A 19,128-nucleotide genomic window follows, 5' to 3' on the forward strand; every position below is an offset into this window, starting at 1 on the left:
CGACTGAGATCACGACAAGATATGTCGTGGGTGTTTTGGTTGATTTTGCCTTTAGACTGGAGTCTAATTGACCTTCACTTCATTGATCCCCAGGAAGACGCTGCCTGAATGCTTTCCCTTCTATAGCATTGTCTCGTCACGGCAATATAACAGAGTGCACCTCAGCGCACGGCCGACAACAAGGTCAAACCCAACTGCATCCAAAATAAGATTTCAAAAGATTCCTGCTCTAATAAATTGAGTTTTCACAGGAAGATGCCCCTCACTGTGCAGCGACATTTGGGCCTAAACTACCGTATATATTGTACCTCCACTAGAAACTTGACATTGGACATACAACAACATACATATTACCCAGCAATCAATGTTTTATATAGTTTATGTGGAATAAAAATACAATTTACTCACAGATACTGAAAGAGCTCTATTCAGTCAGTTAAAAGATTTGAGTCTTTCTTATATTTATTTTTTTACTTTTCATGTATTCTTCTTTTCCTTACTTGGATCTTTTGACTCTATATATAATATAAGGAGAGGACGTCATAGTGCTGGAGTTGTGTTTGATTGACCGGTGGTTTCTGGGAAATGCAGTAGAAAACATCACAACACTCTCAAACCATCAGAGCAGAGGAAGCCAAATTGAATATGTGTGATATTTAAACCAGAAAGTGATTACGCCATCACTTCACTGACACATGATGCCGGAAAATAGCTGCTCACACACACACACACACACACACACACACCAAGTTACCAAGCTCCATTAACACACAATCACCTAAGGGACATCAGCTGATTGCTTAGAGGCCAATCAGAGAACATTGTAGCGTGCAGCCAGTGCTCACCTTAGCGGGAAAGTCCAGCGATGTGGCGTGGTGGCATTTCCGGTCCAGGATGAACGGAGCGTGGGAACGCTGAGCCGGTCACATGTGATTAATTTCTATCAGGGATGTTATCTATGGAAAACTCTGTGTGGTTCTTTCTTAAATCAGTCGGGGATCTCCTGAACCGTTCCCCCCCCCTATAATATAGATGCATAACATCCTGCTGTATCGAAGAAGACTTGGAACTAGAGATTGAGACCATAAACTCATGTTTACAATGTTTACTGAGGTAATAAATCAAGAGAGAAGTAGAGTCATTTTCTCATAGACTTCTATACAACCAGAGGAGTCGCCCCCAACCGGAGGTTGCCGCTTGGGAAGGACGGTGAGAAGAAAAGATTCCTGTATGTGAGAGCTGAAGCATAGACGTGACATCCAAAGTCTTGTCCAGAGCTCTGTGTCTTCACTGATCTTCATCATTTCGCTGGTTCGGTTTGGAAAAGAGATGCGACTCGCGATCGATAGCGTCCATTTAGCCCCAGCGTGGCCACAAAAACATCAGCAGGAAGACCACAGAAGCATCCGCCTGCCACCGTCTCCGGGGAAGACAAATACTTATTTTTTTCTTCTTCAGAAAGCCGGTCGAACAGGTTTAATTTGGCATGAACAGTGCGGTAAAAAGAGAGAAAACATTTTTCTAAACTACACTTTTTGATTTGTTTTATTTTTCCCTTTGTGCTTTGTCCCTAAGGTGCCACCGTCTGTAATACTGTGTGTGTGTGTGTGTCCTTCCAGCAGGTCCTGACAAGGCTCACTGTTGGCTCACATACAGTACTAACACACTTTCCACACACACACACACACACACACACACACACACACACACACACACACACACACACAGTAATGTGTGACCAGGTGAGAAAGACATCTTAGAAAGTGGAACTGCTTTGTTGATTTTGTTTGAGGCACACCCTTCGGCCTCGCAGACAATCTCCCCGGAGTTGTCGGCCAATGAATGAGCAGAAGAAAGGGAGAGTTTTGTTAGAGTTGGCTTCCTCGCAGGCAAACACTGACTTCACCCCCGGTGTTAGCTCATCGCTGCTCTCCCAACGGAGACTCTCACCTGAGTTCAAGGCTGTTTCACAACAGAGAGCTGACTCAGGATCACCCGCGGCAGAAAACATAGTGGAACTGACTGATCCCTGAAACTGATAAAATGCATGTGTAATATCCTGTTCTTCCTCAGTTGTTTTCAAATACAATTCAAATAATGATTCATGCCAAACTCGTAGTATTTAGAAGATTTTATTAAAACATAATTTAACAGAAGCCACACAGTGTTTTTCGCCAGCGATGCCCCACGTAGCTCCGGTCACAATTTGATAATTAAATGTTATGGGATCTCAACGAAATTGTTTTATCTTCCCTACATGCAAAAATATAGAGATCAAACTATCTCTCCTGGTTGAACGGGTTTATAGTCGTCAGAGTTGGAGGAAAGTGACTCTGGTGCTAGCCTACAGGGCAGTGAAAGGAACAGCTCCTTCCTATCTCCAAGCCATGGTCAAGCCCTACACCCCCGCCCGACCACTTCGCTCTGCTACCTCTGAGCGACTGGTTGCCCCGTCGCTCAGAGGTCCCTGCGGCCGATCGACCCGGTCGCGGCTGTTTTCTGTCCTGGCCCCACAGTGGTGGAATGAACTCCCCACTGACGTCAGGACGGCAGAGTCGCTGCCCATCTTTCGCCGCAGGCTGAAAACTCACCTCTTCAAGAAGGCCTACCCTGAGCCTTCCACTTAGCATTTACTTAGCATCTATTGTATTCATACTAGCTTATTGCACTTATTGTTTTCATATTAGTTTGTGGCACTTATTGCATTCGTTTGTTTCTGCACTGTACGTTGGCTCTGGTTTATGCTCTTAGATGCTTGTTTGAGGAAAGGACATGCACTTATTACTTCTGGTGACTAGTTCTCTCGAAAACCGATGTTGAATACACTTATTGTACTGTAAGTCGCTTTGGATAAAAGCGTCTGCTAAATGACTGTAATGTAATGTAATGTGTTTTCTGACTCATTTGTTTCTCAGCACCAACTGGCGGCTTGAGTGATTTATTGTTTTAGCTGCAAATCTGAGAAATTACCACACACACACACACACACTTAACTTCTCCCCTAGACAGCACACGTCTAGACCACTGACTTCTCACCCGGTCAGCTGTCACAAACAAAACACACCTTTTACCGAGTCAACTCTGGCCACTCGGGTATTGTCTTTGTCGGCTTCTCTCTGCGGTCCGGCTGTTGGTGCTTTCCTCTCTGAACAGATGCATCCTGCGAGACACGCAGACCCGTCTCCTCTTGATAAAAATCAAAAGAACCGATAGCAGCTAACGGCTAAAAAAAAAACCTGCGCCACTGTCACTCAGCCATCTTAGTATCAGCTGCTTTGGCAAGGACGAGCCGCTCGGGGAACACGTCGTATCTGTGGTTTCATATCATCAGCGTAAATAGCAGCCCCTGTAGCATGTCACGCTAATCAGTGTTATTCTAGTATGAATGTAAACGCAGCTGCTTCAACAGCCCCGATATCAGTATGCCTACTGTTATTTTGTCTTCAGTGACGCCAGACAGTTCTGGACAATATTCGATATGTTGATTATGTTTCTGCGTTGTGCTTCCGTCCGGTCCGTTCTCGAGAACGCAACGCTTGGGACTAAAGGATGAACTGATTGGAATTCGGTGGTCAAAGGTCCAGACGTGGATGTAAACTGCTGGTTAGCGGAGGTCGTGCAACCGCGAGGCGCTAATTTCAGTTAGCATCTTTTCGTGCCATGAAATGCTCCCTTTTGGGTTTACTTCACAATGCAATAGAATAAATCTTACAAACATTAAAACACTTAACGTCAATGTCTGTGGCTTAGATCTCAAGACATAGTCGGCAAAGGAAAGAGAACAGTAAAGGTGTGTGTGTGTCGTAAAGCGTGCTGTTGTTTGTCCCAGTCTAAATTTGGTTGTAGGCTGGTGCCTCACCTACTTGGCGGGTTTTCTCGCAGATGTTTTTGATGTTGTTATTGCGTGCGCTGCTGTATTTAACTACTCCTTGTGTCCAGAAACGGTTTGTCATTGCGGTGTGTTAAGAGTGGACATTCAAGGGTTATGTCATCTCTGTAACCAGAAGGGGGAAATGCCTCTCTGGCTCAGCCACCCTTTCTCACCCTCTTCCCCGTCCAGTGTCTCTGTGTTCGCCTGCGTTTTCCGTCTGTAAATGAGCCGTGAGATTTGTATGGATGTCGCAATGAGAGTGGAGGAGAGTGGTTGTGGTTTTTTGCAGAGGAAGTGGTTTCACGGAGAGAGAGGGGGGAAAAAAGAGGGAGCTGTCAACAGTCGGCCCTCTCTCAGGGATCAACATACCTCTGATTCATACGCCGTATTTCTCAACAGTCCGTTAGAGGGGAATGACGTTTTAAGACTTTCAAGCATCTGTTTCAAGCAGTAGTTTGGGTCTTCTTTTTCATGTCTTCCTGCTTTTATTTTGAAGGTAACCCCTCATGTGTCTTGTTTTGCCGCCCTTGCGTTTAGTTTCTCCCGTCTCTCGTCACCTGTGCTCCTGCTCACCTCTTCCCACCTCCCTGTTACTCAGTACCGGCCCGGTCCTGTTTGTTCAGTCTCCAGTTATGTTGTGGGGAGTTTGCCCGCGTCCTTGCCTGCTGTTTCCTGCCCGTTATGTTTGTACTCCAGCATGTACGCATTTAAAAAAAAAAAAATGAAATCATTGCATTGTTCCTTCCGCTTCCGCGTTTTTGTCTGCGTTTGGGACCGCCCCCCCTGCAGCCTGCTGTGCAACCTTGACATAAATATGTATTTATACATGAGCGTACTTTGTCCTCATCATTAAGACTTCAAATGGCTTCTACTTGACAGCACTAATCTAATAGAAATTCACTCAGCAGACACCAGAGGACGGACGGACTAAACCCATCTAGACAGCATTATGTATTATGGGATGCTGTCAAATCCCCATCCTAAAACGACCATTAACTAATGTATTTATGCATAAACGCGTCTTTTCACATGCATCTGCTGTATGCACTGTACCAGATTTGCATGTTGAGAGAAACGTCCGTTTAATTTACCCATAATTCACCATAAATGCCACCACATTGCATGTGTGTGCGAGGGAAAAGTTTCACTTGAATAAAATTCCCTCGTCGGTCATCCCTCTGTCCTGACCGACGGCCGCTGGCCCCTTTGAGCACTGCTGCTTATTTCTGTTTACTCTGACAGTTCGTAGGCCGGCGGCAGAGCTCGAGGCTCAAATATTAGCAACTTTCCCCGCAGAGAGGAAGTGCTCTCGAGGGTCAAAACCTAGACTCTCACCCCACCGCCTCCTCACTTTCTCCTCACCGAGTCATGGTGATGTCATAGCAGCAGCGCGGCCCGGTGATTGCTACCAGCTCCAGGGTTTCTATTCCAGCAGTAACGCCTCAGATGGTGATGTTTTTCCTTGTAGCTCCTACAGCGGCCTTTAAATGAGCCTGAAAATGAGGACGCACGGTCAATGAAACTCCCGTCTAGATAAGTGAGGAGGGAAAAAATGCTTTTTATGTTTTATTACAGTCCAATTCAACAAGTTAAAAAGATAAAATGTCCCTCACCTCCCCATCCGTCCCTTTCTTTGCTCAAATGTCCTCCCCAAATCACTCCACAGCTGTTCAGAAGCTCAAAGATAGAGAGACACAAAACACATGTTGAACACCCTTTCCACATAATATTTCATCTGGATCATTTTAACACTTGAGTAGAAAAACATGAACTGAAGCCTGTTATTCTAACGCAACATATATGCAGCTTGCAGAGACTGTATATGAACGATGCATAAAGTTTTCAGTTTACATACAAAATTGTCAAAAGGCAGTCTTGTCCCTCTGCGTCAGCAAACGTGTTTTTATAAAGCTGCTAAATTACCCTTAAGTAAGTCATGAAGCATGGGTGTGATTTCTGTAAAAAATAAAAGCCTTGAGGACTAATGAGGCCATTTAAAAGGCTATTACCAGAAGAATGTTCCTTCATTATAATCAGGGTGAAGAAGATGGGTGTTCATTTTTCAAATGGAAATCTAAAGTCAGGCTGGAAAAGCACAGCAGCAAGGAGTTTGTAACCCTTTTTTTGGAGCTTTCTCTACCCGAGGTTGTGACTGGCCAAACAGCTGAGAGAGAGCATCGTCTCATTGTTAAAAAAAAGTGTTTTCAGAGAGAGGTTGCTGTGTTTTCTTCACAGAAGCTCAGTCCTGGCAGACCTCAAGTTACAAGCTGTAACAGGAAAATGTGGCGAGACATTTCATTTACCATAAAGAAGACAATCTAACAGGTAGTATTACATCCTCTCTAGTTCCCAGAGATGATTATAATGTGTATATGAAAGTGGAAAATATTGTGTGGGCAGTTGTATGTGACTCAAATATCAAAAGTTGGCAACCGACTAATTTCAGTTTGACTAATGAGGAAATTCTGCAGAAAGTCAAATGAAACTAAGCTCAATAGCGTTGGCGGACAGACAGTAAAAGTCTTCTGGTATGACATGTTTCCTTTAACCCAAATAATTATTTTAATGGTTGACTTTATTTTGGCTAGATGACCTGGCTGCAACTCCACGCACCCCCACCCTCCGGCCCCACAGCTATCAGTGGTTCAGCCTCCAATATTATGGTGCCGCTATCTGGAATAAAGTGCAGGCTCTCACACACACACTCAACACACAGGTCAGCTCCTTCCTCCTCTGACCTAATCACAACACAAGAAGACACCGCATTACCCAATTACACAGACAGGGTTGATTAATCAGCTAATCAATTACGTGGAATAAACTAAATTATGCTGATATGCTCCTCATGTCTGGTTGGGCGGTTTGGATGTAATTGTTTTTTGATGGGATGTTAATTGACAGAGAGCAAGCATGATACACAGTGAATTATGGGTAATTACGAAGTGGGGGTGGGGAGGGGAGGGGGGTGATGTTACAAAGTAATCGCATGACGTGTGCTTTCAGCGCGGGTTTGAGTCCGACTCAACGTTTTGGTCCTGTTATCCCATAATGGCCGACATCATGGGGTAGCACAGCTAACTGTGCCCACAACATTGCCATAGTATCCCCATATTAAGGTATTTATTTACTCATTGAGCAGACATAGAGCGACGTTACACTGCTCAGTCTTGAGAGTCAACTGTCCGCTGTGTCAGAACTTATTAAAGGCCTTTTTCCACATTCCATTCAGCGCATCAACCTTCGTCAAAGGCAAAAAAACACCTTAATGAGGACGTATTATCTAAATATGTGAATAGAAACACGGCTGATGCTCTCACTCACGTACGTAATCTTAGTGGCAGTTTGTTACGACATTCACACCTAACCCTTATCAACGAGGTCAATCAAAGCCATGATGACTTTTTAAATGGCGTGACGGGCCGTGGGGGCTGAAGTAAATACTAATAGATTAGAGGCGAGAGGAAATGACCTGTGACTCACCTAAAACGCATGCAAAGAAACAGGAAGTCTCCGTGACATGACAAGAAATCGGCGTATAAATGGGTAGCGGCATTTAATGTCTCCAATCCTGAATCATCACGATATAAATTAGATTATCGCACATTCACTGGCTAATGGCAACTGAACCCTCAATTCGCTTAGTGTCGCGAATGTGGGAAATAAACACCAAAACAATGAGCACATAAATGATCACAAAACTGCGGCTGCAGGTGGAACAAAGCTCGGATCACACGAGGCACTTCCTGTTTGCAGACATGGCCTGTGATTTTCAAAGGGCCCCATAGGCTGATGTGGTCGACGCTTACCCTCCACACATCGACCTACTTAGCTCAAACCACAGAAATGGGTTGTGTTCCGACACACACACGACGGAAAACTAGCTATAGGCATCTGCCTATAGGGATTCCTACAAAAGACACACTTCTAATTGAAAGACACGCCACATCTGGAACCCATCTACAAACTGTGTGTGTGTGGAGGAAAAGGGTTACAAAGCAGGTCGGACAGAAAATACACACGGTGGATGAGATGTTTATTTACACGAGCCATGAAACACACAAGCACACTCAGTGCATTCAGTTTCATCTACAGTACTTTATAATTACACAGAACAAGACATCCAGGTAGGTAGCATTCTGGTTTGACACCATTACATTTCAGTGCTGTCTGACACACACACACACACACACACACACACACACACACACACACACACGGACGCATAGGCATGCATTTCGGGAATATTTGCAATAACGCACACTCGCGCAAAAGCGACTCACACAGGACGACCACAGGAAGCAGTAAGACGCCGTCGTAAACACCGAACAGTTTCATGCCGAGCTCAGAACCAACAGACCAGCGGGGGCCAATAAACCGCTGTTCTCACAACACAAAAGCCAAACGACATCGTCACACACACACACACACACACACACACACTCTCACACGCACTCACACGTGACACTTTCAAATTAAGTTTAAGTTTACCCGACGCTCAAACTTTTTTTTTTCTTCTCACATTTGTAAAACACACAAGGACCAATCTCTTTCAGTTTCAACTGGATCCCAGCTGCTGTTGCGTAACCCCAGTCACAAATATTTTCTTTTTTCCCTCCAGAGATTTATGAGAGAGATCCCGAGAACAAATCCGCAGTAGCTTACCCTCTTCTCCGTTTGAATCTGTGTTGTGTAATTTTAACAAACCCGAACGTGGAGAAAACCACCTGATTTTTCCAGGAAACTCTGGTTTCAGCAAGTCAGTTAGATCTGGCATCATGATAATGTCATGTGATACATCGGTGGGTGTGGGTAGCAAACCAGGGTTCTCTCATTGTGCTCCAACATGTTTGAGCAATCGATAAGGATCAGAGAGCAAAATCATGACGCTGTCCATCTGGGCTATTAGCGGCACTCTCACGTGGACGTCCTTTGTCCCACATGTATGATGGGCCTCTGGATAGACGCACATTGGACATTTTCAAGACGTTCTCTTGTAAAACAAATGCAGTTCGAATGGCACGTCTGTCGTAAAGTGGATGAATAAGAACAAAGGGCGCTCGTCTCATAGTTTCCAAATGACTTTTAGGTTACGTGATGGAACAGAAGTACCCGGCAAAAGAAAAAAGTCCCAAAATGACTGTTGACAGAATGAAAACATGGTACTTTTTTTAAAGGTAAACCATCTCGAAACTCTTATTTTATACTGTATTAATAATATAACATTTATCTCATTAAAACGTTAGCTTATTAAAAAAAATAAAAGAGGCTTTAATCTTTGGCAACATTTTCCAAAAACCTTTTGTTTGTGGGTCCCTGTCGCCTCTAATTTCAGCTCCATCATGTATTCATTGAGGACAGAAAACGTCCTTTTAAAGGTAGAAGATCGGGAGCATCTCGGCTGAGCTGGCGGCTCGTAGCTAACAGCGCTAACAGTGCAAACTATGACAAAAGTGCTGACGGAGCTAACGGCGTTAACCTGAGGCGGAACTGGAGGGTTAAAATGACAAAACATTTAATCTCTGCTCTATATATTGTTATGATATATAATATTATATGTGTGTCTAATACTGTAGATGTTTAAATGAAATGTACATCCTCAACAGAACCTCTTCTGTGTTTATCACTCCCTGAGTGAAGCTCTGACTTTCTTGTATTCCAAAAAGTCTCTCCGGGCTTCTTGACCTTTGACCCTTGCAGCAGGGATCTGGCAAGGCGTGCGAGGGGAAGAGGTTACCAAAGCAGACCAGTGGTCAGAGGTGATGAGATAATGTTCTGAAGATCAAGAGAAAGTCATGTGTAATTATTCATAATATCTCTGTTGAATAAATTGCCTGCTTTGTAGGCTACTTTAAAATGTCCTTGCACAAGCTGCTTCAACCGTTTAACACAATATAGTATTAGTGTCCAATAAATACAGGCATGAAATAATAAAGCGCTGTTGTGGTCATAGAGTTTCCACAGAATGAAAATGCTCGGTGTACTCCAGCGTCGGGCGAGACAGTTCAAAGTTGGTGTGGCAATTCTCTTTGGCAATGGATGATCTTAGGATGGAGCCCCTGAAGGTTTCCAGGGGCGCCCGGCAAACCGAGGCCCAAAAGAAGTGCAGCACGCTGGGGGAGAGGAGGATGAAGACCCAGGGGTCGATGATGGAGTTGATGGAAATGAAGCGCAGAGCCTTCAGGTCCTCTCCGTGAGACTCATTGGTAGGCCTCAAGGAGTTGATGTAAACCCGGATCTGAGAGGTGGACAGAGAGAGGGAGAATGAAATTAACCCGCACACAGAAAACCACATCCTAGAATTAAAAAAATCCCACTAGATCCTGGTTTAAATCCCACACTAAACCCTCTAAAGCAGCAGCAGCAGCACATGAAGACTGGGACCAGTTTATGGGAGGTGAACAATAGAACTCGTGCATGTTTAGATTCAAAATATAAATGTATTTCATACGACCGTGATGACTGATGAAGACAATATATCTAATACCTTTGTTGAGGACAAGTCTCAGAAAACAGTGACCTTTTTTATTTCTGTTTCTGGCAGTTCAATGGAAAAACTATGAATTACTTCCCTTATTACTGATGGAAATGTGTAAGTGTGCGGCTGTTCACACTGGAAATATGCGCAGCATTTACCTCATTCCACCTCACTATATTACACACGCATTGTTGGGAGTTGCTGACCTTTTTTTTTTTTTTTTTTTTTTTTTAAATGGCAACCGCCGTTGAATACAGCTGTTTTTAGTAACGCCTGTGAGCAGCTGATTTCATTCATTGCTTCCTGTCTGTGGTGCAAATGCTCACAAGGTTGGGAACCAGCACATTAATACAATCCATGGAAGCCATGACTCTCTGGGGGGGTCAGAGAGGGACAATGAATATAAATGTGATGGGGACAGTAGAGTCGATCCGTTCACCGACACGCCGCTGCTTTCCCTTATTCCTCGCTCGACTCCCGTAAAAAAAACAACACCCAATTTCCTAGCGGTGGGTTGCGCAAATCTCATTAGGCCTGCTTCCTGTTGCTCAACCACACAACCTCGATGCAAGAATCGTCGCCATGAAGACAGCTACTGTCTTCCTGGCCGACCACACGGCTGGCAAAAGGCACTTAGAGTGTTGCTTAAAGGGTGAGTAGGGTTCTCTCAACCGCTGCAGGGAAATGTCCATTGTTAAATAACTACCTCGGGAAAAGTTATCCAACAACTGAGGTGCGCTCGGTTTTCTTTAAGTGCAGAGCAGCTTCACGCTGATCCCTAAACCACAAGAGATCATCACTGCGACGTCTTGCCGAGTTTGTGGGACAGAAACAGAGTGGGGCGAAGGATCGTGAGTGCGCGGCTGTAGACAGATTGTTTTGTTTAGCCGCTCACACTGTGAGCCCATTTTCTTCTCCTCTCCCACTGCCGACAGGAAGCGTAATAAACAGTGTTGATGGGGAGTATCTGTAACCGGGGTTGATGCTTGAGTTTCATTTCCAAAAACAACATATTTACAATTGTGTGCAGAGCACAAACATGAGTCAGAGGCGATAATCTCCCTTAATGTGGCTGGTACTCATTAGGTCCACCACGATGTGGGAGCCTGTTCTCAAAGACGCACGCTCGTATGTTCCCACATGTTAACTCATGAAGAGGTGCATGAAATCAGGAGGTTTAACTTGGAACGAGATGACGGTCGGCGCGGTGGTAGGACCCGCCCTCCCCTGCCTCTGATTGGCTAGTACTCTTGGCCCGTCTTGTTGGAATCTGTTGATGATGGACAGGATTGGTGGGACAGGGTTTTTAGTTTATCATTTCTCCACGCCAACCTCTCAGACAATGCGTCTCTTTTTCCGTCCCAAAAGGCTATTGTCTAACCTTTTCCATTTTTAATGCAATCACAGATAACCGGCGCACAGAAGTCACAGCAGAGAAATGTAATATAATCTCCGTGTGTGTGTGTGTGTGTGTGTGTGACCTCAGACTGTGGTATCACATTGCTGGCTGGACACCCATGAGTGTTTATAGGGCTCATAAATGATGTATTTCATTCATATCTCAGTATGCTTGAATGTGTAGCCTTGGCAAACGTGCTAGTTACTGTTGATACACCTGTCAGATTTTTGCTTGTCTATTTATTGTGTTTAAAGCCGGTATTCCTGCACAGTTGCAGATTAAGATCAGGCTGCAGTAACATTAGTAGCATTGCAGTTGTAGAAGTAGGTTCCTGCGTGGGATTGTTTCCGACTCGTGTGTCCAAACAGTTCCAATACCACCAGAGTCCAAAAGATAGATGTAATCATTTTCAATATTCACAACATGTTTTTGTCTAACGGAATGTTCCGCTTCAATCTACATTTATTGACGTTTTAGACTTTCAAAACTGTCAGCTAAACATTGAAAATATGAAATGACTTCAATCAACAGAGAAGACATTTTTGCCGTTATCTAGATCTAAAGAAAGGGAACGGCAACATTAGGGCGGATGTTCCTTTAAAATAACAGACCCCATTAACCCCCCTCAGCGTAATCGCATAATGTGCGCTTTGAGTGAAATATGGTGAAAGGTTTTCTACATCTTCCTGCAGGGCAACAAATGGAGACATCTGCCAATACATTAATGTGGCCATTCTGTGGAAATATCAGCGGAGAGCACCGGTGTTGACGACTCCCACTGTAAGAAGAATGAGTGTACTGCTGACATTAACGTTATGGCGACTTCTTGTGAAAGCTCTGGTTCCTAATCTGTTTAATCTCTCTTCTTCTTCTTGTGCCTGGCCGCCTCCTTTCTGTCTGTCCTCGTGTAACCTCACTGTACCCGAGTCATCGGTTTTGTCTGTGATCCAGACTTAGTAGATGGTTTAAATGTAATAAAAATACTTGCACACGTGTTTTTAAGTGTCATAATATACGCAGTCCACGTGACTTCAACACCAGCAGAAGTGTGACTGCGTTGAGGCTCTGCAGTGACAACACAGAGCTCATTAAAGAGCCTGTGGTCTGTGTTTGTGATGTTTGGATGCAATCAAATTAACTGCGGCGCAGAATTTGGCAATCGTTGCAGAAGTGAGGGTTGTGACTCTGCATTTCCAGCCACAGCGCACGAGATGGCACTTTTCATTTAGCTCTCCGCGTTAACGTGCACAACATCGTATACTGCCGGGACTGTTATTCGCCCAGGAGTCTTACTGAGACGACGGAATGGCTGATCCATCCATCCCTCTATTCATCCATCTATCCATCAATCGACCTCTGCTTCAGTCCTCATGACACCACAAGTTTGAGACTCACTTCTCAGGTTTCTGGTTTTGAGAGAGAGAGTAACTCACGTCCACTAATATTGATCGAACTATCTTAAGCCATGGAAATAACATCATGGAACTCTTCATGATGTTTTGGGCTGTTTGCAGCCAGCGCTTCTTTAAAGGTTGCTGGTGTAGAATTACACTTTGTGACACAGACCTTCTCATTACGGTCTCCCTCCAAATTGCATCCTGATGACATAACGGATCAAATCCCCGGATTCTTCACAGTCATGCGTCATCCTTGTTAATGATAAGCTGGCTCCCTTTACTCCCTTATAAGCGTGCAGTTTTCTTGAGAAAAATACAGGATATTAGCAGAATATATATCCGATTGTCTTATTTTAAAAAGTCCGAAGATCTAAGTTCTTTCACACTGCACTGGCATGATATCTATATATAAACATGTGGTCTTTATAGACCTGTCTACATCTCGGGCCGCATATACACACACACAGTATATATACACGAGTGTGCATTTCTACAGCATGCGAGTCAACAGCCGTCGCCTTACCACCAGGGGCATTGTGCAGATGAAGAAGATGATGGTCATGAAGACCAGCAGGATGAGATGCTCCACCTCCTCGGCCATGGACGTCGCCCTGCGCTCGCCGGGCTTTACGGCCGCCATCACCGAGCCGCCGTTCCGCCGCCGCCGCCGGTACATCCTGTACAGCTGGTACACCACGAACCCGTTGCACGCCACGATGGCCAGCACCAGCACCAGCATGAGGGTGGCGTACAGGTTGGCGTAGACCCGGTCCTCCTTCCCAATGGGGTTCATGTCGATGAAGCACCATGTCCCGGGGCAGTATTGCACGTATTTGCCGAACCCGGCGAAGGGGAGGAGACAGAACAGCATGCACAGCAGAAACACCACGGGGATGGAGATGTAGGCGCATTTCTTGGTGACGTGCCGGCTGTACAGGTAGGGGTACCCAATGGCGAAGCACCTCTCGAGCGCCATAGAGAAGAGCAGCGTCATGGTGGCCAGGCTGAAGAAGGTCATGCTGATGCCGAAGTACGAGCACACGCTGTGAGAAGGGTGGGTCATCCCCACCAAGGTGCGGTTGAGCGAGTAGGACAACTGCACCAGCGGACTGATCAGGCAGGTGCCCGCCAGGTCGGTGACCACCAGCGCCGTGATGAGGACGTGGAACAGCGAGCGCCGCCACATGTTCGCAGTCCTCATGGCTCTGCGTCGCCGGACTTCCAGGATCACCAGGGCGGCCACGTTGCCGAAGAGGCCCAGGGCGAACATGATGGCGCTGATCCACGGCTTGCTGGTTTCGACGTGGTGCTGGATGTGGCACCGAGTATAGTTTATTGGGTCCATCGTTTGGATGACAACTGGCTGGGATTTGAATGAGAAAAGATGTCCCTTGTTTCCCCCCCAAAAAAAGAGTCAAAAAAGTGTCCTTAAAAGGTAGTCTGCAGCCATCCTGGTTAAACAGAAAGGAAGGAAGAATAACAGATTTAGAGCAGTAGCAATCAGTCATTTATCAGTTGGTCAACTGCAGATCAATCAGCAGCTTTTTCGATATTTTGTACATAGCGTTTAGTTGCCAAAGTTACTAAGAAAATCTGCCACAGCCGGTCCGTCTGTCCATCAAACACAAGATGCTTTGGCAACAGCGTTTGTTTACGTTCCCCAATGATTTCTAATCTCACTCTCGGACTGTTTTGACTCAATGTCAACTATACGCTTCCACTCTGATTCCATGTTTGCAAGTCTTTGTCTAACTTAAGTGATCCCACACATACACAGACCCCCCTCCCCCCTAAAAAGGAACATTTTGCATGCACTCAAAAATTCCACGGCTTGAACCGCATGCTCCAGTGTGAGTTGTGAAATCCAATGTTTCTTCCTCTTCTGTCTCACCAGTCAATAGATATCAGCTGACAGGCCGGGTGGTTAAACGGATGTGTGTGTGTGTGTTGTGGATCAATCAAGTGACTCACCTACTTGCTCAGCCCGACGTGTCTGGTGATGCCTGCTCAAGTTCTGGGTTGCCAATTGTCACTGAATCAGTCAAAGAAACAGCGTGTTTTTAAAAGAAGACAGTAACAACTGTGATAAAGACGGGAAGTAGAGCCCTGACAGATGGGGCCGGTTGTGTTGATTGTGCGTCAGTCGCGATGTCAGCTGGGCAATACTGTAAAATCAGACATGTGGGGCAAAGGAGTTGAGTGAGAAGTAGTGTCTCTGTTGTCTACAGCAACACAACACGCGAAGTAACTGGTTGTCAACGTTGGATTTTATTTTGAAAAAAAGAAACAATTTGTGCCGAATTAAAGATCGACTACATACTTAAATAATGACTTAATTCCAGCTTTGAGCGCTCGAGCGTTTTTCAGTCAGAAAGGAAAGTTTTCCCTTGCGTCTTTTCTAAACGAAGTTTTGCCTGAAGCGCGAGGCAACTACTGTCACCCCTCGCGTGGGCTTCAAAGCGGTGAAACGCATCCGAAATAAAGAAGTTCTCACCTACTTCACGACTTGCTCCCCGCGGCCTGAAGACGTCCGTGTTTTTACAGTCACGCAGGAGAGAAGTGCGTCCCGGTGTAAAGCCGCTCTGGTTTTTAAAAACAAACTAAAAGGGTGAGGTGCGGAGAGGGCGAGGCGCGCGGAACTGTGAGGAGGTAGGGATGAATGGGCTCGGGGTACAGGGAACGAGTCGGTGACGTCACACGGAACGGGAACACCCACCTCGTGCACACAGACAGCTGAGAGGCTGCGAGCCACTGTTGAGTTGAAAAATGCCAAAATAAATCATATGTAAACCCTTGCAATTTCATAAATATTGAATAATTTCCTAATTTAAATAATTTGGTGACACATGGCTTTGAAGACTACTGGTCACTTAAAAATGTATTTTTAATAATTTGCACACACACACATTATACACTTACTGTTTACATAAGTTAGGGAACATACCCACATCTAAATATTTACATTATTTCGATTGCTCTCTTTTTCAATATAACAATGCCTGTATGTGTTATCCCTGGCAAAATAATAAATAGATGAATAAATAAAAAGTGAATTCTGATTTAGTCGACAGAATGTCAGAAAATAGTGAAAATGGTCCCGGATCCCAGGGAGGTGTCATCAAATTGTTTTGATACGTTTTTTTGAAGTAGGCAGCAAAAACAAAATAGTTTTTCAGTCCCTGAATTGATGTTTCTCTAAATCAACAGGGAAGACTGTCTCCCAGATGAATATGCAGATGTCCTGGCCTGTTTGGAGAACATCGTGTAACCTGCTGTGTTGGTTGGACATGTGAGCCCCCCCCCCCCCCAACACACACGAATGTACCATTCATAGTGTCCCGTGTTTGCTTTGCTGTGTGTCTTTATGTGTGGATATTGCATGTTGTCCTCTTGGGTTTCCTCCCACAGTCACATGGATTTGAGGCCTGAATTTCCCATCGGGACCAATGTGACTGTCTGTTTTTCTATCTGTGGACCCGTAACATATCTTTCATATTTTCTACACAGTGTAGGTGGAGACGGATGATTTTGTCCAGTGAGGATCGACCATAAAGGCATGATGCAACATCTGCTCGTTTTTAGCGAAACGGCTTTTCAAAAATCCCCGTCGTCCATTAACGCGACATTGTAATTGCACCATTTCACCCATTTTAAAAAAGTGGAATGAACGGCAAACAGGATCTGGAATGGGCCGCTGAAAGCATTTGAGTGCCTTTTATTCAGGCCCATTAACGAGGTCTTAATTGTGACATTTTTCCATTATGCCGTGGCTGCTTCCTCTCTCTGTCTCTCTCCGTCTCTCTCTCCTCCGGCCCACACTTCTGTCCCTCCTCCGTCCGGAAGGACCTCAGACATGTTAATGTTGATGAAGTATATGATTTATGGCATCAGCAGGCCACACAGTAATTCATGCACAGGAATCCTGCTACCTCCTTCCTCCCTCTCTACCTCTTTTCATCTCTGTCTTCCTGCTGCTTCTCTTTCTCTCTCTTTGTGGCTGTAGGTCAGTCTCTCCGTTCACTTGTCTCCTTTTACTCCGGCTCTATATTTGTTTCCTCACGCAGCAGAGGGCCTCTCTCACCTTGCCCTCTGCCCTCGCTGCCGCCAAAATACCTTTCCTCTCTCTTGCCTTACTTTCTTCTCCTTTCCTTTGCTTTTTCTTTCTTTTCCTTTTCTGTCATTTCGGGCTTTTCTTTTTATTTCTTTCCTCTATTTTGTCTTTCTTGCTTCCATTCCTTTTCCTTTTCTTTTATTATTTGTCATTTATTATATTTTCCTCTAATTTCCTTTTATTTTTCTTTAATTTCCTCTCGCTTGCTTCACTTCCCTTTTTTAATTTCTTGTCATTTGCTTTCATTTCTTGTAATTTTCTTTCTTTTCCTTTCCTTTCCTTTCCTCTCTTCTTCTCTCCTTTCCTTTCCTCTCATTTCCTCTCACTTGCTTCCCTTTCGCTTTCTTCTATTCCTTGTCATTTCCTTTCTTTTCCTTCCCTTTTTTCCTTTCCTTTAATTTCCTTAAATTTCCTTAAGTTTTCTTTCCTTTCCCCTTCCTTGCTTCAACTCTCTTCCCTTTTCTTTTATATCCTTACCTTGCTTTTCATTATCTTTTTTCCTTCTATTTTCCTTTCCTTACCTACCAAAACAATGTCAGACAGCAAGTGTTTCCATAATTTACATCCAGAAATCTGCTGAGAATCCAGATTTTTGAAACATACTTATTCATACGGAGGGGATCCCTTGAGGTCCCTTGAGGGGCTCTTGATCCAGACGATGATAGAGTTTACTGTGGTGGGCATCTTAAGAGGCGTTGTCTGTCTACGTTCTTTATTTGGAAGCAATTCAATCATTAATGAACCCTTAACTCCGATGGCCTGCTGTGCTGGTAAACAGCCTTTGTGGAGGGCTCGGCATGCGCTAAAGTGCTGACACGTGCTGCATGTATTGTTAGTGTCTGTCTGTCTGCCTCGCTCCCATCCACACACACACACACACACACACACACACACACACACACACACACACACAGAACCACACAGTGAGGCTTCATCACTCCTGTCAACAGAATACGTGTGTGTGTGTGTGTGTGTGTGTCCAGCCTACTAATGGTCCTCGTCTGAATCATTGATGACTTCATTGATTTTTGGTGAATATCTGATGTCAGCAGTCTGTAATTACAGAGTGGCATGATCTGATCAGATCAGATGATTCAACTTTTCAAGGGAAACGCGATCAATTGTGTATTTTATACGCTGTGTTTTTTCAGTGATCAGATTACTCGAGGGCGCTTTGGCTGATGTGATCATTTATAACGTGGTGGACAAAAGACAGTTTAACGGTTTTCACACACAAAGTAAAACACACAGTCGAGTTTTCCCAGACTGAGCAAAGTAAAGTCTTTATCGTTAAAGACGTCAGCCTGACCTTTGCCTCCACCTATTGGTTGCTCTGGGTTAGTACAAGCATCTGATCAATCACAAACTACAGAGAATTTTGTTTGGTTACCAAAAGGTGAGTCCTGGATGCATCAATACAACATGTAGACAAGGCAAAACCTTATGTTTTTATTGAAAGCCCAAAGAATAATGTTATTTTGAATGAAGTAATATACGGTGGTACCACTGTAACATGTAGTTTGCAGAGTGTGTAGGATTTTAAATCAGATTCCTAGGTGATGTGATTTATTGCTCGTCCAGTCCTGTACTAAAACGCTCTGGGCTTTTTGCCCTCAGTCTGGTCTGCAGCAGGTGAAACACGTGCTCGACTGGACCGTTGCCATAGCCGGACCAACTCCTTCCACTTGAGGTGTCCTGTTGTACACAGCTCACTGAATGTACTTAATGGTTTTCTTCTCTTGTCCTCTGAAGAGTCCTTTCCGTGTTGGACCAGCGGCCGTCCTCGGGGCCTCCTCCCAGAGGTCCTGGATCTGGTCCAGGAGCCTGAGCCTTAGAAATGTGTGCTCCCGTTGTGTGTTTGTGTATCTGTTCTTG

General features: G+C 44.7%; 1 protein-coding gene across 9 annotated transcripts; it reads right to left on the bottom strand.

Annotated features, from left to right (window-relative positions):
- Positions 1–7,885: 7,885 nt before the first annotated feature.
- ptger2a (prostaglandin E receptor 2a (subtype EP2)) lies at positions 7,886–15,770 on the bottom strand. Of its 9 annotated transcripts, none has more exons than XM_031852428.1 (4): positions 15,641–15,770; positions 15,114–15,174; positions 13,666–14,593; positions 7,886–10,106 (listed from the first exon to the last, which is right to left on the bottom strand). In XM_031852428.1, the coding sequence occupies exons 3-4, from the start codon at positions 14,485–14,487 to the stop codon at positions 9,816–9,818; spliced, it is 1,113 nt and encodes a 370-aa protein (XP_031708288.1). In that variant the 5' UTR covers positions 14,488–14,593; positions 15,114–15,174; positions 15,641–15,770; the 3' UTR covers positions 7,886–9,815. The 9 variants fall into 9 exon arrangements, with proteins under 9 accessions (XP_031708288.1, XP_031708285.1, XP_031708287.1 ...); XM_031852425.1 differs by having other exon boundaries at positions 15,114–15,307; XM_031852427.1 differs by having other exon boundaries at positions 15,637–15,770.
- Between the last annotated feature and the right edge of the window lie 3,358 nt (positions 15,771–19,128).

This window comes from Anarrhichthys ocellatus, unplaced genomic scaffold (assembly GCF_004355925.1).
Source record: "Anarrhichthys ocellatus isolate YVR2014 unplaced genomic scaffold, GSC_Weel_1.0 scaffold12, whole genome shotgun sequence".
NCBI lineage: Eukaryota > Metazoa > Chordata > Actinopteri > Perciformes > Anarhichadidae > Anarrhichthys > Anarrhichthys ocellatus.

What these genes read in the sequence shown, in the direction of transcription:
- ptger2a (XM_031852431.1), bottom strand. Translation starts at nt 14,487, where the DNA reads ATGGACCCAATAAACTATACTCGGTGCCACATCCAGCACCACGTCGAA. An exon ending in TCTGCACAATGCCCCTGGTG is followed by an intron (nt 10,107 to 13,665) that starts GTAAGGCGACGG and finishes TCCACCTCTCAG; the next exon opens with ATCCGGGTTTACATCAACTC.